Raw genomic sequence first — 12,303 nt, forward strand, 5'->3', positions numbered from 1 at the left:
AATATCCCTACTCTTTAGAGAGAGATTCGCTGTACATTTTTCATCACCATGGGGCAAAATAGGTCCAGCTTTGTGTGCACTTTGCAACACCTTGTTCTGCATCCCTACATCCTTGACAAAAAAACTGAAATGAAATTTTGCAGTGCTTGCCCTTCACCCACTTCCATGAATATCTCAATAGGGCGCATGCTTCTGTCTGTTAGCACCCTGGGGGTGATTCTGGTTTCTGCACTCAAGATGTAGCTAAAGGTCACAGCTGCTCTTCACTGAACCTTCAGCAGGTGTATCCTTTCTGGGGTTCTCGTTTCCTGTTTGTATCTCAGGACTGGCTGAGTTAGGCCTGCAGAGAGATGAGAAAGTATTCATTGAAATAAAAGAAAAGTGGCAAGATGCAAACCTCATTGCTCCAGATTTTATTCTTTACACCATGACTTGCACTATGTTCTAGTTACAGGTAGGTAGCCGTGTTGGTCTGCCGTAGTCGAAACAAAATAAAAAAAATCCTTCCAGTAGTACGTTAGAGACCAACTAAGTTTGTTACTGGTATGAGCTTTCGTGTACATGCACACGAAAGCTCATACCAATAGCAACCTTAGTTGGTCTCTAACGTGCTACTGGAAGGATTTCTTTTTATTTTGCAGTATGTTGTTGAGCATGATGGCATGCATAACTAAACTTTATTTGTAGAGCACACACAATGACTATGAGAAGAGAGTTTCAGCAGAAGAAGCCAATATAGCAATCAAGAACCCCTGCAAACGTCATAGTTCAGATCCCACCATTTGAACTGATTGCCGCTGCTCCTTTGCACTGCCTCACTAGAACAAATTTTGGCCTGTGTTGTTAGCAATGCAACAATTGGCTTTCTAGATGGAGCAAACTAATCCCCGACAAATGTTTGTTTAGACGTATTTCCCTTCCTGTACTTGGTTTATGAAGGTGTACATGCCTCTCTGTCTTTGCTTCCACTCTCAGATGAGCACGGAGTAGAAATCAAAGAGCTCTGTGTGTTTATATCCCACCCTTTTTTCAAGGATCATAGAATGATAGAATCTCCGAGTCCAACTCCCTGCAATGCAGGAATCTTAACTAAAGCATCCATGACAGATGGCTATCCAACCTCTGCTTAAGAACCTCCAAGGAAGAAGAGTCCACCACCTTTCATGGGAGTCTGTTCCACTGCTAAACACCTCTTACTGTCAGAAAGTTTTTCCAAATGTTTAGTCGGAATCTCCTTTCTTGTAACTTGAAGCTATTGGTTTGAGTTCTACCCTCCAGAGCAGGAGAAAACAAACATGTTCTCTCTTCCATGTGACAGCTGTTAAGATATTTGAAGATGGCTATCATATCTCCTCTCAGTCTCCTTTTTTTCCAGGCTAAACATACCCAGCTCCTTCACACGCTCTCCCTAAGGTTTAGTTTCCATACCCTTGATCATCTCGGTTGCCCTCCTCTGAACATGTTCCAGCTTGTCAACATCCTTCTTAAATTGTTCAGATAGACACCCAGACAACCATGTCCTCGTTCAGTTGATGTGCATCCTTAACATAAGCCAATATAGATGGCAGGTGGGTGGATAATAGCAGGCACAGAAGCTCAAAAGAATCTTTAATGTGTGTTATGGTTTCAGTTCCATAGAACAGCTACGTACCTTCCATGTTCTTATTTTCCTAAGCACCACAGCTTGATCATTCTTGCTTTATTAGCAGCCCTCAGCTACCCAAATAGGTCCTTAGCAAGCTTGTTTTGCTGATACTGTTGCCTTGGGCTCCTCTAGGAGGAAGGGCTGGATATAAACTTAATAAACAATTTAATAAATAAATATTTAACTTGCTGGCCTATTATTTTCATGGTCCTTCCTAGTGGATTTTGGAGTGTCCTGTTACCTTATTTGGAGTGAGGGGCATTAACCTTTTCTCTACTAGCAATGTTCTTTTCACTCTCCCAGCAATAAGGAGGGAGTTGGTTACCATCAGTAGCATCAGTCCTGAAGTGTCTGGTATAGACACTTGACCAGTGTCAAGTGGTCCGATGGAAGGGCCATGCTCTAACTTTGCTTCAGGCACTCTGCTCACGGTCTTAATCTCAGCGAGTATGTGTGATTGTTCTCCTGTCACGGCTTGCCCTGAAAGCCTTCCTACTTCTATCATATCTCACCTGGATAAATCTTTTTGACAAGCCTATAATTAATGCCTGATCTACATAAGAAGAATGTTTACCAGTGGTTCCTGAATGAGATAGGCTAAAACCGAGGGATCTTTTCTCCGCTGTAAACTGCTTCTGCCACCTTGGAACCAGAAATACCTGTTTTGTATAGACTGAGTCTCAGACCAAAATGTGTGTCTGATTTGTGCATGTAGATGATTTATAGACTTCAAGAACAGCTGCTCACATATTTCCAATCAGAGGCACTCCTAGCTTAAGAGAAGCAGCGAGGGCCGAATCTCTTTTGGCTTTGCTACCTGCTTCTTTCTTCACTCTCCCCCCAATCAGCAGTCTTCATATGACAAAGTGTTGTAGGCTCACAGATCTCTGTTAGAGTCAGCAGCATAGAGATGCCTCCCAATTTAAGCCAGGGAGAAGCCCACGTATGGTCTATGCCAGTGATAGCCAGGGTGGGTGTCCTTTAGATAATGTTGGCTCTCAGCTCCAGCCAGCATAGCCAGTGTTCAGAAATGATGGGAGTCATAATCCAGCAACATCAGGAAACAGCAGGAAAAACTTTCTGACAGTAAGAGCTGTTTGACAGTGGAACGGTCTCCCTCGGGAGGTTGTGGACTCTCCTTCATTGGACGTTTTAAAGCAGAGGTTAGGTGGCCATCTGTCATGGATGCTTTAGCATGGTGGTGATGGTAGGAATGATGTCATATTTGGACTGCATTTCCTTCCAGAGCCACCTTCACTCAATCATGACATCCCATTTTTAAAGCCCCCTTGCCACTTTTTTGTTTAGTCGTTTAGTCGTGTCCGACTCTTTGTGACCCCATGGACCAGAGCACGCCAGGCACTTCTGTCTTCCACTGCCTCCCGCAGTTTGGTCAAACTCATGCTAGTAGCTTCGAGAACACTATCCAACCATCTCGTCCTCTGTCGTCCCCTTCTCCTTGTGCCCTCCATCTTTCCCAACATCAGAGTCTTTTCCAGGGAGTCTTCTCTTCTCATGAAGTGGCCAAAGTATTGGAGTCTCAGCTTCGGGATCTGTCCTTCCAGTGAGCACTCAGGGCTAATTTCCTTAAGAATGGATGCGTTTGATCTTCTTGCAGTCCATGGGACTCTCAAGAGTCTCCTCCAGCACCATAATTCAAAAGCATCAATTCTTCGGCGATCAGCCTTCTTGATGGTCCAGCTCTCACTTCCATACATCACTACTGGGAAAACCATAGCTTTAACTATACGGACCTTTGTACGGACCCCTTGCCACTACTTGTGTCCTATTCTTTAATATAGTGGTTGGGAGTTGGTTATACAAGGCTTGGTTCATTCTGAATTCAGCTTTCCTTGTGGGTAGACAGGGTAGAGAGTTTTTGTTTCAGAAACTGTTTGTAAATTCAATTTGGGATAGAGTTTTATATGGTAGGAATGTGAGAATTACCCATTCTCATCTTTTTTCTGCATTAAAATGCTGCTTTTCACTCTGAGAAATCTCCTTATGGAACCATTAGAGGATAATTTCTGAAATTCTAGTCACGTGTTTTAAAAACAACATTTTAATGGCGAGGTTGTCAGGGACTGTGTGTTCAAAAACAAAATGCTAATTCTGTGAAAAGGAAACTCGGATTATGTGCTTGGCATCTATCATGAATGTTAAGGAAATGCCCATATGTTTTCATAATCTGATTCCAAAATGAATCTGTTTTGCAAGAATAGTGGTAGTATAGGACAAAGATTTGAAGACATAGGATGAGGATACAGTGGTGCCCCGCAAGACGAATGCCTCGCAAGACAAAAAACTCGCTAGACGAAAGGTTTTTTCATTCGCGATTTGCCTCGCAAGACGAATTCCCCTATGCGCTTGATTCGCAAGACGAAAACGTATTGCGACTTTGTTAAGCCGTTTAAACCGTGCTTCGCAAGAAGAAAAATTCGTTAGACGGCAAAAATTGCGGAACGAATTAATTTCGTCTTGCGGGGCACCACTGTATATGAAGGTGTGGAAGGGAGGAGAGGAAATGTGAAGCATGTGTCCAATACTCCCGTACAATGCAGGTGTAGAATGGCTTAAAAATCCAGACATTTGAGACTTCCCAGATGCAATTTCCGTCCCAACTTAGCGCATCCGTCCCTTGTACTGTGAACATACAGGTGTCCAGAATGTATACAAACCTGAGCGGCAAATGAAGATAGATATTTAGTTTAGTGGTGCAGTGTTTTTCTGTGACCTGTGACTGTGTTCTTGTCTGCAAATGTAAAGCAGAGTTCCACACCTCTTGCTGCTGTCCATTACTGTCATGGTGGAAAAGACCCGGCTAATGCCACAGCCTCATATTTTTGGGTATTGAAAAGGTCTGGATTGTGTTGAATGCTGTAGTGCATCATTGGCTGAATGCCTATCACTCGCCAGTCAGTAGTCACTGTTCAGCCTTCATCCCAACAGCAGTGAGCAATGACACAGAAATATTTATTTGCTTAAGTGGTGGGGAGCATTTTTCAAGCCCACGGCTGCATTTCCTCAGAAGCAACCTCCGAGGGCGTGGGACACGTGCTGCTGCTGCTGCCTAGGGCCAGAGGCAAAAATGGCCAGAGCAGCAGAAGTGGCACTATCCTTTGCATTCCAGCCATGCAAAGACCAGAGGTTTCTATGCACACACTGACACACCTCTTGGTCGAGGCAAGCAAGAGAGATTGCCTCACAGTTCAAGAACACACCCCAGCTAGGCAAAAGCACTTCAGGAGAGCACGGAGCTAGGCTGGTGAGGCGTGTTGCGGCCTTAGGAAATTCTCAAGAGTTAGATAGATAACGAGGCCTGCCTTTGACCTGAGCTTCCTCCACCCCTGGTTTACTCATGACTGGTCACTGGGTGTAAAACTTTGTTGAAGAAGGAATCCCACACATATTGGAACATGTCACAATAACATCTGGAGGACACAGCACTTCCCACCGAAGAGGAATTGGAGGAAGGGCAAGTAACACGACACAATGGGGGGTGTACTAGTAGACAAAGGCTGGTCTTAAATGTTTTGATGGGAAAACATCCTGGTATTGTTAATTTCATCCGTGCACTGCATGTGAGATGTGTGGCTGGACAATCGGCAGGGAGCGTGGACTTCATTGCAAGTGTGATTGAAATGGCACACATACTGTGAGCGCAATATTCAATTCTACCTAAGTGGGCAGGAGGGATCCTTGAGCCTGTAAGCTTTTCAACCTTTTTGAGTCCACAGCTCCCTTGACCAACTACCTTCTTTCTGCGGCACCCCTGTGGGGCTCAGGAACCCATTTATGTCACCCCTTGCCTGCAGAGCTAGCAGCCCCTCACCACTTTTCAAACACCCTCCTTTGTGGAGTGTTTCCTCAGTCTCCTCTCTTCCCCCTTCTTTTTGGGAGTCCTTTAAGCAGCTGATGCTGCCACACACACACCCCCCAGCCCCAAAGAGAGGTGCCTCCTCACATTGCCTCACAGGGGCCTGGGACTTGTCTGTCCATTCCCAGAAGCAAGGGCTGGCGGACTGGCTGGCTGGGCTCCCTCACCCACTTGCTTGCTTACTCTGAGACCACCTCAGCTTCTGGCAATCAGGACCCCCTGGCCAGCTTCAGAGGCACCACTCTCCTGTGGAGCTTGTAACCAGGGCTGCTGCAACAAATAACTGTGCAAGCCTTGGGGAGGCAGAGATGTGAGAGGGCATCAGAGGAGGGAGGCAAGGAAAAAGGGACAGAGGCCAGTGTTGCCCGTGGCACCCCTGGCCATCATTCAAGGCACCCCAGGGTGCCATGGCACACTGGTTGAAAACTACTGCTGTAAGTAGTCACACAATTCATGCCTAGTTTGACCCTTAGATGTATGTGTACTGCAGCAACTAAGAGGCTTCCTATATCTTTCAGCCAAACTGAATGCAGTGGGGTCTCCGAAGCCAAACATTATTTCATTCAGTTTGGGTTTCTTAAGGATAAATTAGCAGAAAGTTCGTGCCAAGGGTTAAGAACCTGCATTTTCAGTGTCTGTGTTGTGGACTACATGAGGGCTGGGAGGAGAAAAGAGCAATAAACAGATAATCAAATGATCACATTAGCTCTGTTGTAAAATGGTGGAACTCATCCAACAGCAAATTCCCCCTAGAGAAAAATATGGCTGCCCTCATGTACTTATCATGCTAGCCATTTTTTTTCTTTTCTATACAATGCCCTGGTAGCCTTACAAGGCCATTAGATATGAACAATTCCCTAGGAAGGGACCGCACATTATGACATGCAATCACTTTCTGGGACGATTTCAAAACAGTTTTTTTAAAAAAAACAAACGACAATTATTAGCTGCTCTAAACAGAAAGAAGTGCTTTTTTGTTTGTGTGTAAAACGGGCCAGCTTTTTTTTGTTTTTTTCCAGGATTTTCATATATATGAGAAATATATATATGAATGCTGATGAACGGTATGAAACTGAGCCAGTTTTCTGAAAGGGCTAAACCAGCATTAGATGGGAAAGGGTGGATCCATCTGTCCCTGCTGTGAAAATGCCTTGCAGTAGCTCAGCATCTGACATGCCTCTTCATTTCTGCCAGTACAGTGGACGCTCGGGTTGCGAATGTCATCCGTGCGGGAGGCATGTTCGCAACCCGCAGTGCTGTGTCTGCGCATGTGCAGGTTGTGATTTGGCGCTTCTGCGCATGCGTGACCACCGAAACTTGGAAGTAACCCATTCCAGCACTTCCGGGTTTCGGCGCGTCCGTAAGCCGAAAAAACGCAACCTGAAGCGCCTGTAACCTGAGGCATGACTGTACCTGTCTTGAGGCAAACAAAGCACACCCCTCTGCTCATGTAGCATGACGAAGCCAAGGCTCACTCAAGCCAGCCATTCAGCAGCATAGTTCAAACACGCTTTCCACTAATTGGCAAGGTCCTCCTGCAGTGATCACACAGCATATTTCATCCAAGGTGGTGGTGTTTTTTTAAAAAAAATGGAAAGTAATGGAGCCTGTGAGTTTCTACTCTTTCTTTGCAGCAAGTCAATATCCACTTCGTTGCTAAGTAGCTGTAGTTACTAATCTGAACCTATACTGCTCCTCTTTCCAGTGTCAATGGAGTTGTTCTTAATTTCTGTTGTGGCATCCAAAAGCTTTAAAAGTGTTCAGTACAGTACATCAGTGTTGTGTATCCTGTCATGACTCGGCACCTTTGGGCTTTGTTCCAGAAAGACAAAGGGAGCTGGAACAGTTGGAAACCGTTCTCCTCCCTCCATCCCTTCTGTTTCCAACATGGAGACATGACTTCCAGCTCTCTCTCTTTCTGAGAGAGAGTTGCTGGAATATTGGGAGGGCTGTGGGCAGCAGTCTAGGATGGCGGATCAAGGGCTTATCCACACTTAGCTTTCTCCTCCGCTCTTTCCAGGCACATTGTGATTTAATGCCCTGTGTCCAAGGCCTCTCGGTCTCTCTCTTTTGCCCCGGAGCTTTCCCTGTGACAACCTGCTCTTTACAGTTGAAGCACAACAAACAGCAATTCGGGTTAAATGCAGGCCTGCCTCTGAAGATGGTTTGGAAGCTTCAGCACTAACAGAAGTTAGTGGCCAGGTTGCTCACAGGGGCAAGATGGTCTGAGCATATCACACCGATCCTGGCACATCTGCACTGGCTGATGATTAGTTTCTGGGTCCAATTCAAAGTGCTCGTTTTGACCCATAAAGCCTTAAACAGCTCAGGACTGCAATACCTCAAGGACTGCCTCTCCTCATATGAACCGATTCGGACCCTGCACTCATCATCTGAGGCCCTTTATTATGTGCCTCCCCTGTGAGAGGTCCAGAGGGTGGCAACATGGGAACGGGCCTTTTCTGTGCTGGCTCCCTCTTTGTGGAATGCTCTCCCCAAGGAGGTTTGCCTGGCCCCTTCATTGCATATCTTTAGGTGCCAGGTGAAAATGCTTCTCTTCAACCAGGCCTTTGGCAAATTAACATTCTGTGGCCTTTTAAATGTGTCTGTGGGAGGGGGAATTATTGGTTTGTTTCTGCTTTATTTGTTTTTTGTTTCTGCTATATTTGTTTTTTGTGTTTTCAGTTTGTATTTATGTTGCGAACCGCTTTGTGGTCTTTGGATGAAGGGCAGTATACAAATTTAATAAATCAATAAATAATGCCAACTTGTTGAATGGAGATGCCTGGCGTGGTTATTTTGCATGCAATTGTTTTAGGCACATTCAGATCATTGCACACCTAGAACTGTACTGAGAGGTGGAGGAAAAGTCTGGCTGTTACCAGGTTACCTGGCAAGAAATAGGATCTCTACCTTCAGAGCTTGTATCCAGTAAAGTAGCAGAAGACAGTTGTCACCATCCTGACTTCCTTTGAACTTCCCAGAGGAATCTGGGTGGCCACTGTTGAAGTGCTTGATAAGATGGACCTGATCCAACAAACACAATTATATTCTAAAGTGCTCTCCTAAGACAACGTGAGACATTCTAGCCTGCAGAGATTTTTAGTGTAATATATTGAGCCTTAGAATTATCAACTCAGCTCAAAGGACATATAAAAGTAAAAGAAATAATAGAGGAGGATGACTGGCAATTAATTCAGTCTATAAAGAAAAAGTCTTTTCCCCTTTTGTTTCTTGCTATCATAATAGCGCTGTGTGGGCTTGTGTGGGCTTGTACCGTTGAGCACGAGAGCTCAGGGAAGGGGGAGAAAATTCCAACATCATTTTTGCTCTGAGCACCAGCAGAGATTTTCTTTGAGAAGGATCCAGGGGTCATGAAAATTAAACAGTGTAGGCAGGCTCGTCAGTAGGATTCCTCCCCCTCTCCTAATGGTAATTAATTAAACAAAAAACCCCAGCCTTTTGAAACTAGTCCATCAGCTATACAAGCCGCATTTCCTTACACATTTTAACCTATGATTGCATTTAAGTGAAATGTGTGATTAGTAGAATTGTGAGATCTTGGCAGGAAAACACGTGTCTTTCCCCCCATCCCTCTGCACCCCCAAATATATTTACTATTAGCTTGACCTTCTGGACGGGATTAAAGAGCTGTACAGTATGTTTTAGCTTGTGGAATGAGAAAGGGGCACGAGGAAGAAGAAAGCCCAGGACAGAAACAGGGTATAGCACTTGAAAGTGCTGTGATAGGAGTTTCATAGGCTTTTGCAGGGGGTGGAGTGGAAACACTCTGCTTAGCAATGGAGCAATCCGTGCAGAAAACTTATATATTCTCCGATTCATGTTCCTATGGCAGCAGTCTTATTTGTGGAACAAAATGCTGCAGCCCTGGACTGAGACACTAGTCATTTTCTTCCACCAAGACCCTTATCCTGTTCTTTAAGGTAGCTGGAGGATATGGTGCCGTGTGTGTGTGTGTGTGTGTGTGAGAGAGAGAGAGAGAGAGAGAGAGAGAATCAGTGTGGAGTGCTCCTTATCTTAGTGAAATGTTTGTATAGTAATTGCTAGGCTTGCCAAATTGCTTCTCTGGCCTTCCTGACTGCAAAACAATGCTTTTGTACATTAATTGTTCAGGGAACCTTGGAGTTGATCAGTTGGGGAGGGGAAAAGGGCTCTGGGAATCTTTTATAATAATAAAAAAATACTATTAAACTAATCATCCCAGTTTCAGTTCAGGAGAGCAGGGTATTTTGTCTTTCCATGCATATTTCTGCGTGTGGTGGTATTAAAGGTCATTTTCTTCTGTTGATACGGCAGCTGTTCACTTTCCCCTTCGGCCAACAGAAGTATGTCCAAAGATGTCACAACTAAAACAGAAAGGTGTTAGCAAGGTGACACTGCGTGGCAGCGTTTTCTGGCCTTGTTAAAATGCTAGCGCACGGAGGGGAGGTAGAAAAGGAATGTATTTATTTGAAATGTTATATCCCACTCTGAAGTATGAATGCTTTTTAATTGGCTAACAATAATAATAATTTATTATTTATACCCCTCCCATCTGGCTGGGTTTCCCCAGCCACTCTGGTGCGGCTTCCAACAGAATATTAAAATACAATAGTCTATTAAACATTAAAAGCTTGGTGCCATGTTTTAAAAACATTAAAACAGGGCTGCCTTCAGATGTCTTCTAAAAATCTGGTAGTTGTTTTTCTCTTTGACATCTGGTGGGAGGACGTTCCACAAGGTGGGTGCCACTACCAAGAAGGCCCTCTGCCTGGTTCCCTGTAACTTGGCTTCTCGCAGCGAGGGAACCATCAGAAGGCCCTTGGCGCTGGACCTCAGTGTCCAGGCAGAACGATGGGGGTGGAGATGCTCCTTCGGGTATACTGGACCGAGGCTGTTTTGGGCTTTAAAGGTCAGCACCAACACTTTGAATTTTGCTCGGAAACGTACTGGGAGCCAGTGTAGGTCTTTCAAGGGTGGGGCACCCAATAAAACTGATCAAAACTGAGCTAAAAATGGCAAGAGTCAGTAAAAGACGAGCGGATTAAAACCACATTCGGTTGGCATCTGAAAAGAAATGGGGGAAGAAGAAGAAGAAGAAGAAGAAGAAGAAGAAGAAGAAGAAGAAGAAGAAATAATAATTTGCTTGGTGCCAACAGGACTGTAGTGTATATGTCACGTGAGCCTCACTGAAGAGAGCATTTAATAAGTGAGGTGCCACAGCCGAAATGGCACTCTCAGATGCTGCAACCCACCTCAAGGCTACCAGAGAGGGGCTTCTAACACTGGCTATGTGGCAGTGGGCAGTCATGCAGTCCCTAGGGTGTCCAGGTCTTTAAAGAGCTTTAAAGGTAAACACCACCTATACTTTGGAACTGGCAGCCAATGAAAGTGTTTCACAGCCATCTTAGGTTGAACCATCAACTGACAGTAACTCCATATTGTTTGGATTGGGTCACCCGCCCCAAACCTCTCTTTACTTAAGAATAATGTTTAGTTATCAAGAAGCTCAAATAACTGATTTGTCAATTTTTTTGGCAAATTTGGGGGGTGAGAGAGAGAAAGAATGCAGATACAGCTTTTTGACTTGGTTTTTAAAATAAGTTACCCAAATCCAGGATTAGGTAGCATGCTGTTGTTATTTTTTTGTTTTTTTATAAATTTTTTATTGGTTTTTCACAATTTTTATAAACACAAACATTACACAATACAAACAAACAAACAAACAAACACATAAACAAACATGTATAATTTCAAATCCTTATTTCTTAAACCTTACTTCACCGACTTCCCCATACCTCCCCTTTCTGCATCCCAATTTCCAAATTTATTTCAGCAAATCCTGCCCCTTGGTTTTATCAGATTTTCCCTTATTCTTTTCTTTTACTTAGTCTTTTGCAGCTGTAATCCCCTTTTTTCTAAAACCTCAACATTTTAGCATTCATTAATCTTAAGATAAATTTTAAATTTCTTCCAGTCTTCATCCGCCATCTCTTTCCCCTGGTCCCAGATTCTGCCAGTCATTTCAGCCAAGCATGCTGTTATTTTGGACCTGTGCATTTCTTTAAAAATCTGACCTTCTCACAGGGTGTTCCTCTACTTGAGTTTGAACATCACGAATTAGCTATTCCTGTGTTAGCCTTTGATCAACACTCTGTTCAATTAGGTGAGTCACTGAGACTGTCTTTAATGGGAATCCACTTTCATGTCACATCAGGTTGGCCTTGGAAGTCAGTGGGGATCCATAAGTGCAAGCAGGAGACCTTGCATCTCCGTGCACAAATGCCTGATTATGTGGTTTGTGACGATACTCATGGTTTTTCCTTTCTTTGTTTCAGAAAAAAGCATGGCAGACGTTAAAAACAATTGTCAATTTGCCAGTCATCAGTCCCTTCAAGAAGCGATACTCCTGGGTGCAGCTGGCTGGTCACACAGGTGAAAACTTTTCTTGGCTTGACTCTGTACAAATAGGAAGCTTATAATAAAATGGTTGATAAAAATGGAAGGATTGAAAGGATTTTGAGGGAAGTATGGTCCTCCTTCTTTACCTGGACACTGCAAACCAATCAGCCCTATATGTCTAGATTATCTCTGGCAAGAGAACTGCTTTTTCTATCTGATTGTCAATATGCTATGGACTCTGGACCTTTGGGGGTGGGCAACAAGCACTTTCAAATAAGTAAATTGATGGGAAAAGGAAGCATATTAATTGACTAAGTCTGCTTGTTTGTCTAGCAGACAGATTATGAGCTGCTTGTGGTTCTGGAGCCATTCCAGTGTG

General features: G+C 44.1%; 1 protein-coding gene across 1 annotated transcript in view; it reads left to right on the forward strand.

The window, feature by feature from the left end:
* The window catches only part of ITPKA (inositol-trisphosphate 3-kinase A), a 60,895-nt gene that overhangs the window by 36,699 nt on the left and 11,893 nt on the right, over positions 1-12,303 (forward strand). Inside the window, exon 2 of the mRNA XM_082240672.1 lies at positions 11,861-11,957. Coding sequence (XP_082096798.1) covers positions 11,861-11,957 — 97 coding nt within the window. The remainder of the gene's footprint in view (positions 1-11,860; positions 11,958-12,303) is intronic.

This window comes from Podarcis vaucheri (genome assembly GCF_965113315.1).
Source record: "Podarcis vaucheri genome assembly, chromosome: 1".
Lineage (NCBI taxonomy): Eukaryota > Metazoa > Chordata > Lepidosauria > Squamata > Lacertidae > Podarcis > Podarcis vaucheri.